The following is a 25,969-nucleotide window of genomic DNA, read 5'->3' on the forward strand; positions in this document are numbered from 1 at the left end:
AGGAAAGAATATTTGTGATTGCACATACCAATGACTAGAGTTTGGGAAGTGATGTATGCATTTGCAATAGTGGAAATAAGGGTATAGATGAAGAAGAGATGATGGTGGAGGTAACAGAGAAGCAAAATAAGCTCTGGTAGGTATTTTCAGGGAGTTAAAGGTTTGGAGTGCAGCTATCATCCAAGGTATTTTCTGCATTATTTCCCAAGATGCTCTTGGGCTGCACATTAATAGAAAATATTAAAGTCTTAAGCAGCACAATGAATTTATTATTTTATAAGTCAAGAAACCCTGAGAGAGGATGGCTCCCAGATTCATGGTCAGTGATTCATTAGTATCACCAACCTCTCAGCTTCCAATAGCTTTCCAGATACAGCATAGCGAACAGGCTTTCTCTTCATGGATTCCAGCTTCCTGATGTGAATTGAGAAATTCCATCATGGGACACAGTATTTCTAGTGTGACAAGAAGCATAAAAGATGAAGAAATGCTTCCCCAGAGGTGTTAGCACAGAAAGGGTTTCCTTCAGGATTAATTGGTGACACGTATGCCCTGTATTCATTTACAAACCAGTTAATGCAATGGGAAATACCATTATCCCAGACAAATCTATATTAATTGGGACTTATTCTGTGAGCCAGAGATAGATCCTGTGTCTGAAGAATGGAATTCTCAGAAGAATAGGGGCTCCATTGACAGATATGGCTAAACACCTACTGATCTTTTACAATTACTGTGGAGCGCTGCAGTTTTTCATCTACAACTTGGGCTTTCAACAGTCTTCAATTCATCTCTGCACATAGCTGAGGAGTTCTTGAGGCTCATGATTCTCCATTTGTAGAAATCTTACTTAGCTCTTCTCTCCATGTGCTGAGTTAAGGCGGAGCGAAACACTTCAAATGCAAAGTCCACTTCCAGCTTAGTGATGCACATCGGAGGCGCGATGCGGAACGTCTGAGGAGACAGAGGGAAACGGAGCTCAGATCATCAGAGTCAAATGGGGCTTCCAGAAATGGACTAAATGAAGAATCCAAAACCTTATTTATTTATTTATATCCTATTTCTGACATTTCTCTCACTAGGTTGACTTACTCCTCTTCCCTCCTGGTCTCTTTCACCTTCAAGTCTTTACACAAATCCTTATATCTTCTTGCTTTGAGTTTTATCTTCTTGCCATTTGTGTACCTGCTTGTCCTTCTACTGCCTTCCCTGAGATCTTGGCCACCTCCCCCATGCTCACTTGCTGCCGCCACAAAACATGTTTTCCCAATTCATCTCCACTGTTCTGTATCTACTCATTGTTCAAGGTCAATGGCTGAATAAGCCAATTGTGGATTCCCATCGTGCCCACCATTTTCATAAGAGTTTGGGGCTCCTCATTCCTTCATTGTTTTCTGACCCATCACTCCACTCAGGTCTCTTCCTTCTGTTGTCTCACAGTTGGCAGAACAAAGGCAACCAAACTACCCTCTCTCTCTCTTGCCCCTCATTTTGCACACATTTCCAGGCTGACATTGCTTTGCTCATGTGGCCAAGTCTCAGTGCTGATTAATTCTGTAAATGAACTGCTTTGTTCCTATGTATATGGCTGAGAAATATATGAATATCACACAGGGGACCTGAGTGACACTACCAGATATTTGCAGTCTCCAAATTCTGCTGGTTCCTGAGAATATTCTCTTCCTCTACCGGCTTCCTTTCACTTCTTTTTAAACCCGTAGTTTTCTTCTGAGCTTCTTTTTACCAACTTCTATGCGTTCCACTCTTATTTCATAAGCAATCAAGTTCCTATTTCTTTGAAGGAAATTGAACTTCCCAGACAAAGTCTTTCTCTCCCAGGCAAAGTCTTTCTTTAAACTAGTTTGTTCCCACATGCATTCTTTTATCTTTCCCAAAGACTCAGGGAATGGTGTGTCTTTACTCTTCAGTTCTAAATGGTCCACCTCAGCTCTGGACCCTGGATCATTCTGGGAAACATCCCCGTGTTCTCTCAAATCTTTGACTTCCCTTCAACTTGTGTTCAGCCAGTATCAGTAAGATGCTTAAATCGTTCATAATCCAATTCAGACCACACTGAGCAAATATCTGAGTTGACATGCAGTGTAATAACCACACTTTCTTCCTGCTTTTACTCAATCTTTTTTGTTTGTTTGTTTTTCAAGACAAGGTTTCTCTTTATTAGAGCCTTGACTGTGCTGAAACTCACTTTGTAGACCATGCTGGCCTTGAACTCATAGAAATTTGCCGGCCTCTGCCTCCTGAGCTCTGTGATTAAAGGCATGGGCCACCATGTCCAGCTACTTTTACTCTTATTTAAAAGACTTGCTGATACTCTTCACTCCATTTTTTTTCCCAACACACTGCAGCATGGTTTCTGTCCTATTAGTTTTCCGATACTACTGTAAAGGTTACTTGCAAGGCATGAGATCCACTGGGCATTTCCCAACCATGCCCTTCCTGATTATCTCTCTTGTGCGTCATATTTGGGCATCCCTTTCCCTGATTCATCTTGTCTTCTTCTTCTATAATCCACACTCCTGTAAACTCTGGGCACACCATTGACCCCATCCTGTCTCCATTTTCCTCCCCTTCCCTTCTGTCTACTGAAGGGAGTTCTCCCCTAAGTTTCTGTCCCAACCTCATCAAGCTTCTCACTGGGACACTATACTTCCCCAGTTTTCTCCATCTTACCATTAGTGTGCTGATGACCCCAAACTATAATCTTTACCTCAATGTTTTCCACTTAACCACATGCTCAATTACCAAACCAGGTGCCCACAAATGCCTTAAATGAAGCATGTTCAAGGAGGAATGCATTCATGCCCACTAAGCCAAATCGAACATGAGGCTTTCATTTTTCTCTCTTGCTTATTTTTCAGACCCAAACCATGTGCAGTTCACTCCCCGAATACCATCAGAATGTACCTTTTATTTCTTCAGCCACTGCTGAAGCATCCTCAGTTTCTGCCAGACTCCCTGCCTCCAAACTTGTCTCAGAGACCCAGACTCAAAAATGCACTTTACTACTTACACGATCTGGGCAACTGGCTTAACTTCTAAGTACCTCTAAAGTAAGGGTGATCATAGGACTGATTTCTTTGGTTTGTTGAGAGAGCATTATATGAGTCAGCACGTACAACATGTGAAGAAGAGTGGCTGACAAGGTAACAGGACTTCTAGCTGTCCCCCGTCATCACATTAAGCTGATGCTCCAGCCACACTAGTGTGTGGACAGTTCTTTGAACTCTGCTATTCTTTTCCTTATGCTTTGGTTTTTTGTATAGTGAGTTAAGGCTCCGCTAGTCCAGAAGAGCTGGCCTCAGCATCTATTCTCTCTCCTTCCACAGCATCACATCTTATATCTGCAGAAGAGATTAATATATTGTATGGCAGTTTTGTGTTGGTATGGTTTTTTTCTCCCATAAGCTCAATGAAGATTGTAATCAGAACACATTTATCATTGTAGCTTTGGTTCCCAGCATATCACTGGCTGCTTAACATGAATTTGAAGGAAAAACTAAACAAGTAGACAATTACTTCATATCTTTATAACTGAAGATTTAGATAATTAAGCCACACTATTTGATATAAACAGAAAATCATTCCTAGTGTTTATTTAGGCATCTTGTCTGATAGTTTCAATGTCCTCTGTCAAGCATGAGGCAAGAAGATGTTTCAGTATCCATTGTGTTAGCCAGGAAAGGGGTAGGACAATGGGACAAATGAGGAGTCTTTAAAGTAGGTAGAAATATTAAACTGCATTTAGAAGAAAGAAGTCTGGTGATCTTCTGCATGCTGGACTGACTAAAGGTAGCAACAATGCACTGTATATTTCTAAAGTCCCTGGGGTGGTTTGAATAGCTAAGGCTCCCATAGACTCATGTGTTTGAATGCTTGGCCCATAGGGAGTGGGACTAGTAGAAGGTGTGGTCTTGTCAGAGTAGGTGTGGCCTTGCTAGAGGAAGTGTGTCTCAGTCTGCTGCCTGTGGATCAGGATGTAGAATTCTCAGCTCCTTCTCCAGCAACATGTCTGCCTGCATGCCACCTGCCATGATGAAATAGACTAAACCTCTGAACTGTAAGCCAGCCCCAATAAAATGTTTTTTTTTTATATGAGTTGCCATGGTCACAGTGTCTCTTCACAGCAATAAAACCTCAACTAAGAAGGTCAAGAAGAAAGAATTTTGAATATTTTCATCACAAAGAAATGATATGTGAGAAGACAGATAAGCATTACCTCTTGACCATTGTAACATTATTCATAAATCCAAACATCATGATGTACTCCCTAAATATGGGCAATGATCATGTTTCATGAAAGAAAATGTTTTGAAATGGGCAAAATTAAAGAGGGAAAAAAGAATATTCATGGGAACAGAAGTCACTCTCATTCTTGAATCTCTACCATGGGAGCCCATCCTGGTAAGGGACCTGATGCTGTAGGGATTTAGAGCATATTGTGCATCATCATAATCATCATCATCATCATCATCATCATCACCATCATCACCATCTCATTCTTGTAGCACAGGGTCAGACCAGGGTTTAACTTCCAGGAAGGGGGTTGGGTGAGTCTGTCTTGGAATAGTTCAGCTGAAGGTGAAGGATGCTGAATGGCTGTTCTTGAGTTCTGCATCAGGGATCAAGTTTAGGATGGCCTCTAATCTCTCTTTCTGGGATCATAGATGGCCACTAAAGCTGAGCAGATTCACAAAGTCAGACTTCAGGGTGGAGTTAAGAATGACTATGATTGTTTTCTCAGGGGTTAGAACTAACTAATACACAATACAATGCATATGTATATGTAAGTTGCATGAGTGTTATGATTCTATTATCACCCATGCTGTGAATTGTCTGGTTTGTGTGGCCTTTCTAATGTCTCTCCTTTGCCTACAAAAAAATGGATAACTGAATCCCTTTACCACATCACCCTCTAGTGGCAGAAGCTGTCTCTTGTCCATGTCTTCTGATTATACCTGAGAATTATCCTAACACGGAGGAAGTACAGCTGGGTGCCCTAGCACAGTGACACCCCAGGGAGCCCCTACCTGACAGGCAGCCCTTCTCTTACCTGAGAAAAAATGCCACCTCTGCCCAATAGGAGCCCCATGTCTTTGCAGTCCTCATGGATTTGATTTACTTCTGTTTTGGGAAGAGGCTGGCGGCTCATCTGTGAATACATTTAAAAAAAAAGGGGGGGGGTTTCTATTTGGTGTTTGAATGGTTAGAAAAATTATTTCGCCAGGTATGGGGCCCAAGAAAAACCACAACAAAACAAAACTCAAGCAATTAATGTCTCCCTAATTAAATAAAGCTGTTAATTACTGAACCAGAGTTGGTTTTGGGGGTGGGTGGGTATTAAAAGTATTGGCTTTTACTCTACTTTATCCAAAAAATTCCCAAAGACAAAGTGAAATTCCACGTAGGCAGTAAACGAATCCTGGCTCTCCTAAAGGATACCCTGGGGGTTTGGTCCTTTAATAGCTGATTTGGGATCTGTTTTGTTTGTGTTGAAATCATCTTCGACTCATTAGGGTGCTCTGCCTAGCTAAAGACTTCATTCCACAGTCCAGGAAGTGGCTTAGAAGTTGCATAAGGGCACATGCAGCTAAATGTTTCCCAGGCCACGGCATGGCCATGAAGCTGGTGTGGAGCTAAGTGTTTTCCACGTTTCCCCAAGACTCCAACTGTTAGGGTTAGGGAAAGCAAGTACTTAGGAGCCAAGAGGCCATGGCAGATCTCTAGGCACTGAAGTTGGTTTCTTACCACGCTACTTCAACTTTGGTGACATTGGGCTGGAGTTTGCATCATTTCTGTGTGTTCCTGCATCCTCAGTCTTTGAACACAAATACTTCCCCCTAGTTTATCTATCTCAAGCCTAAGTGCACCTGCATTCCCTGGGGCCTTTCACACTACAAATATACGGGCCTTGTGGTAGGACAAATTGGTATATCTGGAAAGGCTTAGCATCTGTATTTCTAACATGATCCTTAGATAGCTGTCTTGGGAACCCTTCCAGTCCTCCTTGATAAGTCTTGGGTGCCTTTGCTGCCCAGTTTTCTCCCATTTCCTTCACAGATCAGTCATGGGGATCATCATCACTATGTCTAGCTTCCAAGATTTAGATGTGTAAGCCACGATCCTGCTCATGAGTCAGCCTCTAAGGTAGAGGAGGGTTCCCTTTAGTGCACTCAGCTTGCTGTTCCCTCAGGGCTTCCTACCCACCTTTCCCATGGGCCTTGATGGTGTATTACATATAGTAACCAACAGCTTCATAGTTTGAGTAATATGTATGCATTTGGCCCTATTAGCTTCCACAATTACCTGCTGCTGGCCCCAGACAGCCACCTAAACAGCTGCAGATCATTACCTTGTCTTGAACCATCTCTATCCCTATCATGAGACCTTTGCCTCGGACATCCCCAACAATGTCGAATTCATCCCACAGCTCAGCAAACTTCAGTAACATGTAGGTACCCACTTCTTGACTGTTTTCCTGTAGATTGTCTTCTTTGATGACCTGTTGAGAGACATCCCTAAATAATCTTCAGGGCAAAGGTTGGAGGATTGCCTGAGAAGCACAGAAAGGTAAGTGACCAGGGTCCTCCTTACAGCAACAAACAAGACCTGGAACAGAGCCAGATGTGGACAGACCATGGACCACATGAAAATCTGCTGTAAGAAATGAAACAATCTTGGTAAAGGGGGTTTTCCTGAACCCGCCCACCTGTAGAGGCAAGCAAGAATTTAAAAAATGTTAGGGTTATATATTTCATAATGTGGAGTTCATTTTTCCAGGTTTTGCTGAGCACTGGCACACAGTGGTGAAAGCAATAAATGAATGAACTGGGGAAAGAAACCGCACAGGTGCTTGTCTCATGGGACACAGTGACCTCCCTAGGCCAGACAGGTTTTCTTAGTCCAAACACGCCAGTGTGGGGTGCTGCTTCCCTTAGCTGAGCCTCCTGTGCATCTGCAGCTAAGGAACCTGAGGTATCGAACATTTTTTCGGCTAACTTCCACTTACAGTGGCCATCTGTGATGGGTTTAAAAAATTTTAATTGTGTTTTTCTTTGTTCTGTGTTAAGTGCATTGGGGCACATGTGGAGGGTAGAGGAGAGCTGTCGGGAGTCAGTTCTCTCTTTCCACAGTGTGGCCACTGGGGACCCAACTGAGCTGGTCAGGTCTGAGAGCTGACGTCTTTGCTTGGTGAACCATCGCACTCAGCCTACAGCAGCTATGATTCTTGACGAGACACACGAACACTACCTCTGTACTTAGCTAAGAATAATTGCACGATTTCAGGCTGATCTTGATGTTTTGAAGATCAATTGGTTCACCCGAACCCTCTTTCTCGCCTGGGTTGGTTGGGATGGCATAACATTGGGAAAAGAGGTTGGACTCTGGCCAGAGAAGCAGGCTCCTTTCGCCCCTCCAAATGCAATCCCCCAGTCTCATCCCCAGATCTGTAGCAGACCACTCGAGGCAGCCTCCTCTCCCTCCCTGCTTGATCACACAGATCTTCCCCTCCAACCTCCCTTCCCCCCAACTTACTGCTTCATCCCAGCCCCCAACTCCAGCCAGCATTCCCTGGGAACCCCATAGCCAAGCCTGCCAGGGAAACAGGTAGGCCCATGAAGTAGGTAGGCTAACTGTAAATCTTCACTCACCCCCCACTCCTCCAAATCCAACATCCTGGTCTCATTTCCAGCTCTGTAGCAGAATACCTACCATGGCCTCTCCTCACTCTAGCCCATTCCCAGTGGACTAAGCAAATCCTAGTAGGAAGTCTTGCTTTCATCTCTCCTGTGGAGCCCCCATTTCCTGTCCTAGCCCAGCCCCATCCCTAAAGTGGTTAAATACATCCAAGAAAACACAAGGACTAAATAATCCCAGACCAGGACACACACACACACACACACACACACACACACACACACACACACCACACCACACCAACAAAATATCAGGAATCAACCAATACTGCTCACTGATATCTCCCAACATCAATCATCAATGGTCTCAATTCCCTAATAAAAAGACACAGACTAACAGAATGAATACAAAAACAGGATCCATCCTTCTACTGCATCTAAAAACACATCTTATCATCAAGGATAGAGACATCACCTCAGGGTAAAAGAATGGAAAAAGATATCCCAAGCAAATGGACTTTAAAAACCAAGCTGGTATGGCCATTTTAATATCTAATAAAATAGGTTTCAAACCGAAACTAATCAGAAGAGGTAGGGAAAGACACTACATACTTATCAAAGGAAAATCCAACAAGAGGACACTGGAGTTCTTAACATCTATGCACCCAACACAAGGGCACCCACATTCATAAAAGAAATCCTAATACAGGTTAAATCACATGTTGGCCCTCACACACTGATAGTGGTAGATGTCAATACCCAAATCTCACCAAAAACAGGTCATCCAGACAAAAACTAAACAGAGAAATGTTCGAGTTAACTGACATTGTAAATCAAATTGACTTAACAGATATTTACAGAGCAGTTCACCCAAACATAAAAGAATATATCTTCTTTTCAGAATCTCATAGAACTGTGGTGATGTATTATGTCCCCTAATATACTGTGTCCCCCAGTAAAATTTATCTGAGGATCAGAGGAAAAAGCCAGCCACTCTAAGTAAGCATGGAAGTCAGGCAATGGTAGCACACACCTTTAATTCTATCTCTTGAATGGCAGGGATCTGTCTGGATCTCTGTGAGTTCAAGGTCACACTGGGGAACAGAGCCAAACATGGTGACACATGCCTTTAATCACAACACTAACCATAGAGGTCTGGAGGTCTGTATAAACAGACAGGAAGTGAAAGATCTGGGAAGGAAGAGGAAGTGATGTAGCTGGGCTGAGAGAGCAAATGAGGGAGCAGAACAGAAAGGCATATAGGCGTGGGTATATAGGAAGTAAGGCCCTCTCTTTGGAGACTGAAGTGTTGGTGAGATGAAGTTAGCTTGTGGATTTTCCTATTTCCCTGCTCTCTCAGGTTTTCACCCCTATATCTGGCTCCATGTTTTTTTATTTAATAAGACCAAGTATCAGTTCGACTACATGGAACATTCTCCAAAATTGACCACATACTCGTTCATAAAATGAATCTCAACAGATATATGAAAACTGAAATAACACCCTGTATCTTATTTGACCCTCATAGATTAAAAGAAAACAACAGAAACAACAGAAAGTTTACAAACTCATGGAATTGAACCACTCTTTACTGAATGAAAAATGGGTCAAGATAGAAATAAAGAAAGAAATGAAAGACTTTCTAGAATTCAATGAAAATGAATACACAGCATACCCCAACTTACAGGGGACAATGAAGGTTCATAGCACTAAGATCCTACATAAAAAAAAATTGAAGCCAGGCAGTGGTGGCACATGCCTTTAATCCCAGCACTTGGGAGGCAGAGCCAGGCGGATCTCTGTGAGTTCGAGGCCAGCCTGGGCTACCAAGTGAGTTTCAGGAAAGGCGCAAAGCTACACAGAGAAACCCTGTCTCGAAAAACAAACAAACAAAGAAACAAACAAACAAAACAAAAAAAATTGAAGCGATCTCATACTGGTAACTTAACAGCACACTTAAAACTCTACAATAAAAGGAAGAAATTACACTCAAAAGGAGTAGACAGCAAAACATAATCAATGGCCACAAATAATATAAAATACCTTGGGGTAACTCTAACTAAACAAGTCAAAGACTTGTATGATAAAAACTTACAGTCTTTGAAGAAAGAAATTGGAGAAGATATTAGAAGATGGAAAGATCCCCCAGGCTCATGATCAATAGGATTAACATAGTAAAGATGGCCGTCCTACCAAAAGCAATTTATGGATTCAATGCAATCTCCATCAAAATTCTAACACAATTCTTTACAGACCTTGAAAGGACAATTCTCAGACTCTTATGGAAACAACACACACACACACACACACACACACACACACACACACACACACCCAGTATAGTCAAAACAATCCTGAACAATAAAATACGATCTCACTTGAGTTAGGCAGCATGCACAGGGCGTGCATGGGTCTGCACCAGACGGGGGTCTTAGAGCTGAAAGGAGAAGTGGACACATGCCCCATGCCTAACCAAGGCACAATCTCCAACTGGTAACCACTCTCGTAAATGAAAATTTAGTTTTCTCCAAGGGAGGCTCACTGGGGAAACAGACTACTCTTAAGGGTGGGCTCCATGCCCAGCAGTAGATGGCTAACAGAAAATGAACTCAAGGGCATCTTTGGAGGTTCTCTGTCTCATGTTGTGTCAGGCAGGGTTTTCTTTCCTTCCTTCCTCTTTTTAGGCTTATTTTATTATACATGCACATATATATATGTACATGCATAAACATATATGTATATATATGTATATACACACATATATTTATGTAAAATTTATATATATATATATTTTACATTACTGGTCCTTCATATATATATATTATGGCTTTTAGTTTAATGTTTTTTTGGGATTCCTGAATGTGCAAATGAGTGGGTCTCTGTGTCTATATCTATTCCTCGTGCCTTTTCTTGGGCTCTCTTCCTTCTGTTTGTTTTGTCTTATTCTGATATGTTAATTTTTATTTTATCATATTACATTTTATTTTTAGTATTATCCCTTAGAAGCCTTTGTGTGTGTGTGTTTTTTAATGAGAGCCAGAAATGGGGTGGAATGAGCTGGGACGGGAGATAGGGAGGAAGCAGGAGGAGTAGAGGTTGGAGAAACTGTAATCAGGATGTATTATGTGAGAAAAGATATTTTCAATAAAAGGGAAAAAGTTGCCAATGCCAACAAAGAGAAATGAATGTCACATTTCTACCCACTCGTTCACATCTCAGGACTTCATCATTTCTTAAAGTATTTAATTAGCAATAATAGCTTTACTTCTATCTGAAGCACTTTTACATTTCTTGAGTAGGTGAGTCATATTCGTAGTTCAAAATAAGAAACATGAAAGTGAAAATAGCAGAATGATTTGTACTGACCTCTGACCCTAGCCAAGTTTCACTTCATATAAACTGAATTAAAAAAACAAACCGAAACAAAACCAAAATCAAATTCTTTGGATGTTCTTTCAGAAACACGTTGTACTTATTTAAGCAAAAGACATTATACATTTGGTAAGGACGTTTTTTTCAACAAAATAATAGGATAATAAAAATAAGAATGTGGGACACTTTATTACTAAGTCAATTTAGCAAAATAATAGTCACTAGTTCTCTCTTAGGAACCACGAAAGATTGTCTCCTCACTCTCACCAGAGAAACATCTTTTTGTTGTGTATGGCAATCATTACCTACCATTGGTCAACACATCGAGAATAAGAGGCTGTGGAGTGCTCGGTTCTCAATGGGACATGTGTATCACATTCATTTCCTTGAAGGTTCAGGGATCATTGTGGAACTGGGGGTGAAAAGACTGTAAGGGCCAGAGGGCACACACGTCGGCAGTGGAACAGTATTTGCTTGCCACGGCAGCACAAGTGCACACAGGGACTCACACTGACTGAGACTGGATGCAGGAGACTTGCACATGGTGAAGCCAGTGAACATCCAGAATGGATGGAGGAGGAGCTCAAGAAATCCCACTCCTATTGGAGGCTGCTTGGGGAGGGAGAGTCAGTTTTCTTCAGAAAAGTGGGCCCTGAGAGGCTACCCATGGTCCAGTACACAGTCCCGTAAGCAAGTACATAGGGGCATCACTAAATAGATTCAGTGAGTTAAAAAAAAATGGCACATGAAGTTAGGAGGAAAAAGTGGTGGGTGGCTATAGGGAAGTAATTTAAAGGGAGAGAAAAGGGGGTGGATTTGATTAAAACACATTATATGTGTCTATAAAATTCTCAAACAGTAATATTATTATAAAACTGGCTAATATTAAGCTAGATGAATGTGATAGGAGTTTTTTCCCAGAGTAGCTGAATTACCCTGATATAGTCAGCTAAAACCTATAGTTTCTCTATAGTTCTTTCATTTATCACAACAAAAAGGATGAAAACATCCATAGTATATGGCAAAAGTCACGTTAAAAGGGTGACTAGCTGTTAAAACCTACACAACAAATACTACCTAGTAAACAAGCAAAATTCAGGGTTATCGCCTGGATAGGGCAATTCCTAGATTTCCCATGCATGTGAAGTTGATTATGTATTATTATTCAACTCCCTAATCTTCAGACAACAGTTGGCAAGCCAATCCCACAAGGTAAACTCTGTACAAAACAGAGAGGCGACACAGAGAATAGTCTCGAGACAAAATAATGCAGACAAAATTTAAATTGGTGAATTATTGATTACATTTCTCTTTTACCATTGAAATGTGTCAGAGTCCCTCTAGAGGGTTGGTTTAAAAATAGTTATTTAGTGCATGCCATCAAGGGAGTCGGTGTGAGGGACAGTACAGACCTCAAGCACGGCAGATCCAATGGCACAGGCCAGGGGGCTTCCTCCAAATGTGTTGAAGTGATGTAAGCAATTAGCCAAAGATTTAGCAATTTCTAAGGGTTGGAAAACAGAAGAGGTTAGAGCGACACATTCTCACCCATTATGTCTCGTCGTGACATTGGGGTCACATTCACTTCCATCTTGTAAAGGACATCCATTTGTTTCCTCCTCTACTCATCTGACAGTGATGGAATGAACTGTGTCCCCTTAAAACTCTAGGTTAAAAAGATAGGACCACATATGACCATATTTGGAGGTGGAGTCTTTAAATCGGTCATTAGGATTAATTTGGATCGCAAAGCTGGGGCCCAAATCCCACGGGACGATGTCTTTATAACAATGAGAGCTTCTAGAGTGCTCATCATCTCTCTTCTGTGGGCGTAGATAAGGTCATTTAGAGAAATGATGAGGAGGTGGCCATCTGCAAGGCTAGAAGAGAATCTAGGCAACTCAGCCCTGCTGCACTTTGGTCTTAACAGACTTCTCTTCTGTGGGAAGATAAATTTCTGTTGTTCCAGCCACTTGATCCATGGTGTCTTGGTTAGTCAGCCTGAGCTGACTAATATGTAGATAAGCAAAACAGCTTATTTACTTAACGAGATGACAGCACAATCTTTAATGTGTCACACAAATTAGAAAGCATCTTAAAACTTGACATTGCAGGACTTTGTATAAACTCTTCAGTCAACCAAATCTTTTATTTCTACTCTTGAGACTAAGAAGGAAGTATTGAGAAAATGATCTTATATGATGAATTCAGCAGCATAATTCTGTCAAGGGTAGTTCATTACATTTCGCTTTCTGCGATCATACATTTTTGGTCTTAAATTAATGTAATGATTATACAAAGTAATGGATTTATCCATTCTTACATTTCCATGTATAACTATGTTTCTTTTACTTTTGCTTAGTCTATGAAAACAGATTCTATAAGATTTTAGTTATTTAATGGCCCAGAAATGTGCTGACTATTGGGAAGAAATATATATATATATATAGTATTTTTTTGACAATCAATGGTTAACAAGAAACAATATCTGTCAAAGTCTCACTACAATAGAAAATCAAATTTTAACCTTTATTTCATAGAGCAGTGTCTTGACCTTCCTAATGCTGTGACCCTTTAATAGAGTTCATGTTGTGGTGGCCCCAACCATAAAATTATTTCATTGCTATTTCATAACTGTAATTTGCTACTGCTATGAAACTAATGTAAATATCTGACATACAGGATATCTGATGTATGACCCCAAAAGGGTTGCGACCCAAAGGTTGAGAACCACTGTCATAGCATGTTCTGGATAAATGAGATTTTATTGTATTTGGCTGATAGGACAGTGACAGAGAAATCTGGACTTTGAATGGGAAGACCAAGGGACCATGGAAAGAGTCTCTTTCAAGAAAAGATTCTTTTGGAAGCTTCAGTGTTTTGTTTTGTAACCTGATTTCCTAACCCTCTTCAGTATGGTAGAATCCTGACTTTAACCACTGTGATGTGGAGAGAGAGAGAGAGGTTGTCTTCTCTCCAGCAAGGGAGAAATGGCTGGCTCTCTTCCAACTGCCCGATGGCCTGGCACCTTTCTCTTTCATTTGCTTGGACAACATATCATGTGGTTCCCTCCCATCACCGCCTCTAGCCTCCACATGTTGCAACCCAGGCTTTATACTATTGCCAGGGCAGGAGGCCCAGGAGCAAGCATGGACATGCTGGACACTGTACCTGGAGTGGTCACAACTGCAGCCATTGGGAAGCCATTCCCAATTCCTTTGGCCATGGTGACAATGTCAGGCAGTACATCGTGGGTTTGGAAGCCCCAGAAATGAGAGCCCAGCCTTCCAAATCCTGTCTGCACCTGGAAATAGATTAAAAACCATCAGAAACCTTTCGGGCTTTGTTCTATCTATTCCCTTCCCTTTACCTCCTTCTTGTCTCTCCTTAGCCTTTCTCTATCCTTGCAGTCTTTTTTTTTTTAAGTTTACATTTATTTAATTAGTGGCAGGCAGGATGCCATGACTACATGTGGATGTCTGAAGGCAACTTATTCTTGCAGTCTTATGGACAAAGCCCTCCATCCATGTCTGAGGTCGGGGGTACAAAAAGCCATTTCCTAGCTTGGAAATTCCTTGGCAATATTCTTTATGTCTTTTGAATCTGTTACTTAACAAGGAGAAATAATCAGCACAGCACAGCACAGGGCTGCTTGAGAGTTATATGAATAACACATGCAAAAGGCGTCAGGATGATTAACCGTCCTTAATAAGTCTCTCCTGTGCACAAGACAACCAGAGAGAGAAAAGTGGAGAAACCGGCTGCCCTGGAGGAAGCAAGAGTAACTGTCTATCCAGAAGGGCTGGATGCTTACCACCCAATGAGAGTCTGCTGTCTTCCCATCTTCCTGCATTATGAGGAGAACTCAGCTGAGCCCATGAGTTCAAAGTATAACTGCTTTAATCTAGAGCCAGCCATACACTGAACGTTGACCACAGCTTTTGTTCACACTGTCCCTACTCTCAATGACTTATGTTTCAAAATCCGCCTTCACCATCCTAAATCCCAGTAGGCTCTATTCAAAGCATTCTGGGCATGTGACCACCAGAATCTCTTCAATGGATTCTTATTACCATTGCATGCATCATGAGAGCCCTGCCTGAGTTAGATTCCTAGTGTTTGTAGAAGGAAAGACATCATGACAGAAAGATGTCATGAACATCGCCAGATCAGAGCCTTTCTTGATCTCTTGTCTCTTTTCTCCTGTTTCTCTTTCCACATGCATGCTTGGCAAGGTGGGATGGACACCCAGTCTCAAATGCATCAAAGACCAAGGTTTTTTCCTCCCCAAAGCCTTCCTTCCTTCTCATTTACCCTTATTATAGGTTGCTGCAGCTAGATTCTTGGTTATTCTTAGGTGGCAGTGACCAGTATAGGAGAGGAGCTGATTCCAAGAGTTATTCTTCAGTGACATTGACCAATACAGGAGAAGATCTGAGATGTGGGAGTCTGACTGACCTGGCCTTGAATGCCAAGTTTTCACTTCCTAGCAACAGGCCACAGGACAAGCTGATTAAGTGGCCCAAATAATCATGTAGGATTTCCATGGAGTTTGTCTTTTGGCCTATGTTCCTTCTTGTCTCCATCTATCTTAAGCACCATAAAAATGGCACAAATGGCGAAGAAACAGATGATGGTTTGGAAAACACATAAACCATGCACAATATGGCATGGCCAGTCACTTGAGATGAAGAGTTTCACAGGGCAGGATGATCATTTTTACGTGCACAAATCCTAGTGTCTCCAGGGATGGGTCATCCACAGTAGGGAGTAGGAGACCTGAGGCTGTGGAGGTAGGGGGCTGGGACAGTGTATTCTTGCCCCTTCTCTGTTATTATCCTGTTACTAGTTAACATCCCAGTCTCTCTGAAATTTGCCTCATGTTATGTTCTTGAAAGTCATGAAATGTGGGGGGCGGCGGCGCGGTGGGAGAAAAACAAGAGAACATCATGAAACCACATCTCTTGGAAATTCTGAAGTTCCAGTTTTCTTTGAATCCGGCCTACCTTCCTTCTAATTAGTGTGATTGTAAAAGCTTTGCTCTGTGCGGATTCTAAGGCCAACGTTTATCCTCTTCCTGAGACAGCTAATTTCAAGCTGATTGAATGTGATTTCCTTTTTTTTCCCCCTGTTAATAACCAGTTACCTCCCTTTCAATGGGACCTTGATGAGTCCACTAGTACAAGAAGGGAGGGGGAACAGAGCAGGAAGACCTTGCTGAAGCTGCTACTGTACAGCGCTGGCTTTGGTTCACTCTGAGCTTGACAGGGACCCGACCACACAAGTGGTGCTGACAATTGCAAGATTTCTGTCAAGGGGGCAGCCCAGCATGAACTGTGAGGAAATTTTAGCCGAGGAAAACAATCGGTAAAGGCAAGTGAGATCTGTACACATAGGAGACACACACGTTTCCCATGTGTCCTTGGTGGGTCAAGCCACCTGTTTGTGCAATTATGCTGGGCTCCAGCGGTGAAGTGGGAGGACCTCTGTGGCCTGGGTGCCATCCTCTGGTCTTAAGAAAAAAAATCTCTAGAGCTATCCTAAGCAGATAAAATGCTGCCTTATCTGATATACTGCAATCTAAGGTATAATTCTAAGTATATGAACTGGAGCCCACAATGCTGGTGAGTATTTGTTCCTTCAAAATATCTCCCCCGGGGCTACCATGTACTTATTTCAGCTGGGCTGCCTCCACTCTGACACTTTACAAGTTGTGCGATCTAAGTCTGAATGTCTGAAGGTGGTAGCAACCTTCTAATTTAGAGGCTGAATTATCGCTTATTCTTTAAAAATAATCTAGCTGATACCACCTTGGCATAAATTAAGATGAACACTAGACTACGAGATTAAATGTCTTTTACAGACATTTGTCATAGGTCTGGCAACAGTTCTTAGAGCAAGGAATAATAATAACGGCAGGAATAAAAGCACATTGTGTAACGGTAGCATCACCCGTGCCCACAGGCAACTTTTAAAATAGAAACCAGTTCGGATGCTTAAGTTCCGTTATATTTATTACTCTAATTAACTTTCTAAGAAACCGGCAGAGGCTTCTTTAGTTTATGGCCACACTTCAGAGTTCATGCACTTGCTTCTTTTTGCCTGAGATGTCAAAGAGGTTTTGAAGAGGTCTCTTTCTACATCTGGCTTGTTCCTACTGCACCAAGTCATTCCCTGACGTGGCTACTCACTTCATCCGCAATGCACACACCTCCCCTCTCTCGAACCAATGCAAAGGCTTCCTTCAGAAACTCCTTCGGGTACTGGACAATACCATTCACACCCTGCAAAAGATTAAATCAGGAAGACTTGAGTGTCAGCAGGGGCCCTCACTCAGCACCAGCCATGAGGATAGATCGTTTATCCTCATCACCATGACATAATGCCATCAGCTGAATGAGCAGCGTGTAGGACTGTTCCAAGCGGAACTTTCATACCGTGACTTCAGGAGAAATGATGTGACTCTGTTCTTTCCTGAGGTTAGAAACAAGGAGGCTGGATGAGTTAAAGATAGGTGAACAGTGTGTGTTACGTAGTTAAAGATAGGTTCCCCTAGAACAGTGTGTGTTACACAGTTAAAGGTAGGCTCCTGAACAGTGTGTGTTAATAGTTAAACATCAAAGGGGTTTTCTTTTCCTGAGGACTTTAGGGTTTCAATGGCTTCAACTATTTATCTGTCCGTCTGTTCTGTGTGGGAATGAAGATGTTGTATTCTTTTGGAGGTCTACTGAAAACTAGTTTGTTTGTTTGTTTTGCCCTGTGTTCTTAAAAGGGGACCAAAAGAATGAATTGCACTTGGGGAAGAACACAGAAACAGGTACTTAGTTAATCTGGAGTCAAAACTGTGATAATGGAAAATTCAGAGAGAGACTAGGTTTGTATACCCACTTGAATTGGCTCTGCAAAAAATCCAGCGATTGACTTGGCCACAGAAGTGTTCAGGGTTTCTTTGAATTGTTCGATGTACTGTTCTTTAGCTTGGCAGCAGTCTGCAGCAAACACACACACACAAATACATAGCATGTGATGTGAGAATGGCATCCAGAAAACACAAAGAAGCATAAACAGTCAACTAACTGGAGGTCCCTAGACTGTGGAGAGCTGGGGTCCACAGGTATTTATCTCTCAAAGGGAGGGGGCATTCTGCAGGAATGACTTTATGAAGACAATCATAAAGGCATGAACAGATCACTTCAATAATTTTAGTTGTGGAAGGAATACACCAAAGTATCAAGTCCAGTATGGACAGCCATTTCATATAATGAGCATCCTTTTTAAATGGGTAGATCTGACTCAAGTGTTATTGGGGTGACTTAATTTGTTTACATGCAACTCTACTGTTGATTGTCACTTATTCTGATCCACGCTTTTAAACTGCAAAGTGCTTTTGCATTCAGTCAGTAAATATGCTTATATAACCATCAGAATTCAGTTTAAAGAAGGATGTGTTAGAGCCATAGAAGTTTTCTCCATGGTAGGTCCTGACTCTAGGTTCTGTGTTTCTTATTTATAGGTCTTTCTTCGTCAACGGAGGGCACATTCATTTTTGGAATCTGTAAATATGTCAAGTGTCTGATATACCATAGATGCTCATCAAGTTTCTAAAGAATCAGAGGGAAATAAATAGTGGAAATTGTGATAGGTTTATGATATACTGAGCAATTTTACTTGAAATTCTTCTCTGGATAGGTCAACTGTTGTCTAGGGAATGCCTTTAGTATATTAACCCCTCGTTGTCCAGGTTGAACTGATAATAAACCCACTCCCTCAGTTTTAAATGTCAATGACTATTTATTAATAGAAGACATACTTGTTTCTAAAAACTCCTTTGTTGTTTTGTAGAGTTTCTTAAGTACTAGACATATTTCCAAATTTGTACTCACCTTTTAATTTTCTTTAAATTTAATGAACATGTACATTCCATTTTCTGATAATTCCATTACCTGGAGTTTTGTGGTCTTTTTCTAGAATGTGGAGTTTTGTTTCCTTGTGTATTAGTTTTGGCCATGGATGGCTTATTTTCCTTAGTATTTGTGAATGTTCTTTGAAGCCTAGAATGAGGTAGGCTCATCAGAGTACCTCTCCATTTGCAGCTTCCAGGAGCACAGGGCATTCCTGCCTCCAAATCAGCCAGGGGTAGTAGAATTCAGAATACAAAGCCTCAGGGTGGGCAGCCTGTAGTTGAGATTTTTCAGTTATGATTCCTACTGAGTCTCCTCTACTTCCATTCAGTGGAAGAATCCTTGCAGAGCTTGGCGCCTTGATACACTGCTGGTACCTTGATTTCCAGTAGACCCTTGGATGTTGTGTGTCCTCTTACCAGCTCTGTGACTGGGGAGGCTTTCATGTTGGGTCTCCTCTTGTGGATGTGCCCTATCTTGTCATTTCTCCCCTGCCCTCTGTGGAACCTTAAAACTGAAGCTCAAGTTGCCCCTGTTTTCCAAGAACCCTCAGGACAAAGCTTACTATTTTTATTTCTAAGAAAGCCCGCCCTATTTTTCATTTTTAAGGAAGCCATAATTTAAACATTTAAAACATCTGTAAAGATTTTAGAAGTTGTGGTATTGGTAAGAAAAACTGAAATCTGTCATTTCAATTTAGTAGTTCAATGTGTACAGGAGAAGCAGATTAGGATTTTGTACACCTCCTATCTATTTCTCTATCTCTATCTGTCTATCTATCTATCTATCTATCTATCTATCTATCTATCTATCTATCATCTATCTATCCATTGGTTTTTTGAGACAGGATTTCTCTATATAATAGCCCTGGCTGTCCTGAAACTTGCTTTATAGATCATGCTGGCCTCGAACTCATAGAGAATCACCTGCCTCTGCCTCCCAAGTGCTAGGATTAAAGGCGTGTAACACCATGTCCAACTAGAAGTAATTTTTTTTAAGATTTATTTTATTATGTATACAGTGTTCTGCCTACATGTATGCCTGCGGGTCAGAAGAGGGCGCCAGATCTCATTACAGATGGTTGTGAGCCACCATGTGGTTGCTGGGAATTGAACTCAGGACCTCTGGAAGAACAACCAGTGTTCTTAACCTTTGACCATCTCTCCAGCCCGTAATTTTTTACTATTTTTAAATAGTTTATTATTTATACAAGTGTTTTGCCTGCATGTATGTGCACCACATTGGCAACTGGTAACCACAGAGGTCAGACGATGGCATCAGATGGAAATTACAGATAGTTGTAAGCCACCATGTGGGAGCTGGAAGTTGAACCCAAGTCCTCTGGAAGAGCAGCTCTTAACCCCTGAGCAATCTTCCCATCCCCTAAAATCCCCTTTTAAAAAATGTATCTTAAAGCAAATTGTGACTTGTAGGGTACTTTTGCCTAATAGTATGTATGGAAAGTGTTATTCAAGTGGCAACATTTATTCTTTATGATTTATGTTTCACTAATTTTCTTGGTTAAAAATTTTCATAGAGAAGATAAACAAGGTCTCTGAACATAGAGTTTTCCTTTCTGCACATAGAATTTGAACTTGGTATCCATGTGTTCTGGGTTTCTTTCTTTGCCAAAAATGTAGGAAGGAATAATTTGAGTTTCCTATGTTTCTTAGTCACACTTTCTATTAGTTTAATTCTAGGTGTACCTTGGTTAGTAGAACATTCTTTCTGGGTTCATGTTTAGAAACATTTAAAAGTGACATTCTTGAGTTTAATAGTATGACATTTAATTTTTCTACAAACACAAACTTTGACTATTGTAGTTAAGTTTGGAAAAGTATTTGAAAACTTTTACCAGTATTAATCAACTATTACAAGACTTTCAGGGTTTCTTATTCTCTTGTATTGCTATTTGTTCAATAAGGGTGTGTTTCACATTTTATGCATGAGTTTTAGTTATTTTCAGATGGAAGTAACCTGGTCTATCTGTTTTGTTAAGCCTGACAGCAGTTGTCCATCCATTCCAGATGTCTCAGAAGTTACAGATTTGTATTCTCATCCTGCTTCAAGATGTTGAAAATATCCCTGGTGGTGGTTATAGATGCATCCCTAGATGTAAGCCTTAATACACAGAGAAGCAAGCATAAACTCTTATGAGTAGGAGAGAACACAAAGAGACAGAACATCGATCAGCAAGTTTACTGAAGCTCCAGGAGCCACCATCTATGTGTTCCACCTTTGGATATGGAAAATGCTCCAGGAGGAAGGTCAGCAAGATGAGCAGTATCTACACATGACTGAACTTTAAGAATGTTTATCTACATTCATGCTTTAGTTCTCAACAGTACCATAGCATCTCTGAACGTAAACCGCAAATCTATGCCCACAGAAGGGATTGAGGGGAAGATGTGGATGGGGTGGGAGGCCTCAGCACTTCTCATTATAAAAGAAAACTAAACCCAAATGTATTTATATTCCAGCTCCACTAAAGAGTAAAAAAAAATCATGTTCCAAGAATGCATATGACATTTAGGAAAGCTTTATTGACAAAGCTTTATTGATACCTTTGTAGTCAAATTGTCTATTTTTATTAGGAAAAGAAGAGACAAGAAACTTAGATGACTCTAGCAGATATATCAAACACACACACACAAAAAGACCTGGCTTCTGGGTTTAGCAGGCTCTTTTATAACTAAGAAAATCAGAACAGAGTAAATCAGCCTTAATGCTTAAGTCAGGGTAAAATCATATCAAAAATATTTTGCTTGAGTTTATCCTACACATTTCATATTTTGCCAGCACCTATCAATGTGTTTGGTGAGAAGTAAGACCATCTATTGTGTTTTCTCCATTTAGGGTGTGTTGCATTGGCCCATTCCTGTAACTTCAGGTCAGGCTTCCTATGGAGAGAGATAGGGTGCATTGATGTCTCCATGGCAACACCAGGAGACTGTGGATGCTCTGTTGGATATCATAACAGAGCTATTACTTTAGAGTCTGTTTCAGTTGGCATTACAGAAAGAGGTAAGCAGAGTGAGACACCAAGGGAGAACGATATTGTTAAGGAAAAGGAAGAGTTCCTTTCAAAAAGGAAAGAATGGCACAATCAGTGCCAGTTTGGGACACTGTAAGGGCAGTGGTTAACAAGAGGTAAATTCCATCATGGGGTATGCCTGGAAATCTGGGCTTAGATTTGAATGAACCTCTGGAGAATAAACAATCCAGGAGGTAGATAGATGATTATGACATCTACCATATAAAAATAATAAACTGGCCTCTATTTAAGATGGGATCTGATGATATAATTATGAAATGAAAATATCCATACTATGGTTGTATGCATCCAGTGAGAAAACTCTAGAAGCAACCGAAAACTTGAACCATCTACATTAAAATTACTTGACATGGTGACTGAGTACAACAATGGAACAGAAAGACACCACTGGAGTCTGCAGTCCGCAGTCCACTTTTGTGTCTTATTTAAAAATGTGGTGTCCCAGATCTCAGTGGGTGGTCTCCATCAAATCCCTCCCTTCAGAGTTCAGGGAACCCCTCAGAAGAGGAGGCACAAAGAGTGTAAGAGCCAAAAGGGATGGAGGACACCAGGAGAACAAGGCCCCCTAAATCAACTGACCTAACCTCGTATGAATTCACAGAGACTGAAGCAGGAAGCACAGGGCCTGCATGAGGCTGCACCAGATCCTCTGGACACACACACACACACACACACAACACACACACACACACACACACACACTAGCTTTCAGTTCAGTATTTTTACAGGGCTCTTGAGTGTGTGAACGAGTGGGTCTCTGAATCATGTGCCCTCTCTTGGGCTTGTTTCCTTGTGTTGGTGTGCCCTGTCCAACTTCGATGTGATGGTTTTTGTTTTATCTTATATTTTATTTTGCCATGTTTTGTTGCCATCTCTCAGAAACCTGCTCTTTTCTAATGAGAGACAGAGGAGGGTGGATCTGGATGGGAGGGGAGGTGGGGAGGGACTGGGAAGAGTAGAGGGAGGGGAAACTGTAACCAGGATATGTTATATGAGAAAAGAATCTATTTTTCAATAAAAGGGGAAGATAAAAATGTGGTATCATCTTGTATCTATAAGGTAACAGTCAAGAAAACAGGAGCTTAGATACACAAAGGGCAGCGTGTATCTTCCACAACCATGTATCCTCTAGATGACACTTAAGAGAGATGATCATGCTATTCTTATGTTTTTGAGATGGTCTAGGGTGGTGGTTCTCAGCCTTCCTCATGCTGCGACCCTATAGTACAGTTCCTCATGTTGAAGTGACTCCTAACCATAAACTTACTTTGTTGCTACTTTGTAACTGTAATTTTGCTACTGTTATGAATTGCAATATAAATAAATGATATGCAGGATATCTAATATGTAACCCCCAAAGGGGTTTCGACCCACAGGTTGAGAACCACTGGTCCAGAGGAAGGCCTCTAAGAGAAAGAATACAGAAAAGATGGACAGAGGGAAGGATTCAGAATAAGGAGGGAAGGAAGTGAGCAGCATTGAAGTGCTCCAATCTTCTAGACTTTGCTGGTGGCTCTGTGGAGGGCCTGAGAACTCTGAGATGTACCTGGCTGACTTTAGTTCTTGGTGTCATACATATGTGCTATACATATATATTCCCAAGGAAATGGAAACTATTATTAAATGCTTTCCTCTAAAAAGGTTTGTGTGTTCCTGATCTCATGATGTGACGTGATGGGAACGAGGCACAGTCTTTGCTACCCCTAGGTATTATTATTATTATTAATTTTTATAAATGAGAAAGCTGAAGCCCAAGATGGAGTAGAGTCTAGATCTCCTGACTCCACACATGTCCTCAATCATGGAAAAGAAGAAGGAAAGGAATTATTTTTCAGCTTGGGTTCACCTTGCTGGCATACATGTCTGAATGAGGGTGGTCACAGGGATTGAGAACTCTAGATTTCTGAAGCCAGGGTCTGAAGACGTGAGGTCAATCCTAGTTTTCCTACTTCCTGAATGTAAACTTCAGCTTCTCTTCCTTAAGACTGAGTTTGAGTTGTAGCCAGACCCTTCAGTGTGGTTTTAGATTCTGTGACCATGACATTTGTCTGTTCCAATGCTCAGCCTTTCGTTCTCCATTTTGTTATTATCTTGTATGAATTTTAAGGTGACTGATTTATTTTCTATTAAAAGCTGAGTTTTTGAGGTTTCCGTCTTTCATTCTTCCTCTCAACCTAGTGACTCATCCTACTCCATTAAACATCTTTTGGCTGGGGCACTTGTTCCTTCCTCTAGAACTGGCGAGGAGCAGCTGTTCAAATAGTTCTGTACTATGATGACAGATCTGACTAGAAAAGAGCCGGCCATGTTTCCATTCCCCTTCTCTTTCATGTCATGAATTCAAATAAAAAAATGTGATTGATAAATAGAACTTCTCCTGGCAAGAAGGACCAACTCTTGTGCAAGAGACATCAGTGTCAATGGCATCCACACACAGCCCCGTGGCCGACAGATGTTGTTTGGATGGCATTAAGGGTCCCTAGGGGAATTTCTTGACTGGTGTTTTGAGATTTGTAGATGTATCCTTTTCCCTCGTCTCCTCTCCCATTGGGAATTGATGAATGATCGCACTCATTTCATAGACCTACTTAATCGTCAGCTGACATGCTGCTTATAGGCTTAAGTTCGAGAGCATGGGAAGCTTTCCCCACATGGCCAGATGGCAGCTGAGACAGTTAAACAAGAGTGGGTATGTGAAGCATTGAGTCCATGAGGGCTCACTTAGCATTTTCTCATTATTTTGGGGGGAGGGCTTTTCCCTTCCCCAACTTCCCAAATTTGATTGTTTTACCCTTCTCCAAATTCATCACCCCACCCAATCTTCCCCTCTACCCTTCTTCCCTGCCCATTTGGACCTGGAGCACAGCTGCATTTCCTAACTGTTTGTACTGGAGAATCTCGACAGTAGCTTCCTCCCCAGGGGCCACGGAAAACATCTGGGCACATTGTCTGCAAATGAAAAAAGAATTTTGGCAGAACACTGATACAAAATAGCAAAATTGGGGATGCATGTGGGGACAACTGCGGGAAGTGGGCTTCTCAATTTGATACTGAGACTCCTTCATTCCTTTTTCATTAATGGTAAAAATGTAGTCTTTTTTGAAGAGATATTTTTCTAAGAAATTACTTATGTGACCACTCTTCAAAGAAAATTAATTTTGATGTTAGCCCAGAAGCAACTTTCTCAAAGATTTATCAGATGAGGGCATCATAAAGAATAAGGATAATTAGGTATCTGGTTCTGATGCTGAAAAAGATGAGCACAGCCTGTGAGAACAGAAAGTGAGGACAGGGATGACTTGATAGAAACTTTGTGTATTCAAGTTTCTAAGATCCTTGAGTCTCTTAGATTGTATGTATGGGCAAAATAAAATTTAGAACTCTATCATTAACTATATTAACTCAGACTCTATGGGTATTTCTAAGAAACATTTTCTTCAACTGGTCTTCGGTTTTTTAAGTCAAATTGAGGTCTTGGCTAATGGCATGCTTTATATTAATTTCCAATTCCAATATCAGAAAATTTGATTAATTATCCTGTAATTCCAGCAGACTGTATTGAAACAAGATGAAAGTCTCAGAACTCACTGATCGGCAGCCCATCCCGCTGGGGAGTTTCACCTTGAAGGTCCCTACATTTGTCAAGCCAAGTGTATAAGGACTGCATCCATGATAGGCTCCTCTGTGGGGAAAAAACATGGGAGGATGAGGTCAAGTTTATTTCTCTTTGATAGTTCACTTGCTTCAGTAAAAAAAAAAAAAAAAAAAAAAAAAAAAAAAAAAAAAAAAAAAAGACACAGGATGGATAGAACAACATAAACATTCAAATCTGACATCTTTTAAGAATCCATCTAAACTTATGTTATGTGAATGTATTCACTGATATTTTCCACTGGTCTTATAAATCTGAAACTGTGAAAATAATTTTGAAGACTGGTTGACCAAGGACTCTTAATTTTGAACCTGTCACTCTAAAATTATGAGAC

At 41.1% G+C, this 25,969-nt stretch overlaps 1 protein-coding gene across 2 annotated transcripts in view; it reads right to left on the reverse strand.

Annotated features, from left to right (window-relative positions):
* Nucleotides 1–248: 248 nt before the first annotated feature.
* Agxt2 (alanine--glyoxylate aminotransferase 2) overlaps nt 249–25,969 on the reverse strand; it is a 41,162-nt gene continuing 15,441 nt past the window's right edge. For both annotated transcript variants that reach the window (XM_037209388.1, XM_028895080.2), the window contains exons 6-14: nt 25,572–25,665; nt 24,839–24,932; nt 17,916–18,016; nt 17,219–17,311; nt 14,199–14,331; nt 12,440–12,531; nt 6,371–6,520; nt 5,072–5,170; nt 249–954 (exon numbers count right to left, since the gene is read on the reverse strand). In XM_037209388.1, coding sequence (XP_037065283.1) covers nt 847–954; nt 5,072–5,170; nt 6,371–6,520; nt 12,440–12,531; nt 14,199–14,331; nt 17,219–17,311; nt 17,916–18,016; nt 24,839–24,932; nt 25,572–25,665 — 964 coding nt within the window. In that variant the 3' untranslated portion in view covers nt 249–846. The remainder of the gene's footprint in view (nt 955–5,071; nt 5,171–6,370; nt 6,521–12,439; nt 12,532–14,198; nt 14,332–17,218; nt 17,312–17,915; nt 18,017–24,838; nt 24,933–25,571; nt 25,666–25,969) is intronic.

This window comes from Peromyscus leucopus, chromosome 11 (assembly GCF_004664715.2).
Source record: "Peromyscus leucopus breed LL Stock chromosome 11, UCI_PerLeu_2.1, whole genome shotgun sequence".
Taxonomy (NCBI): domain Eukaryota; kingdom Metazoa; phylum Chordata; class Mammalia; order Rodentia; family Cricetidae; genus Peromyscus; species Peromyscus leucopus.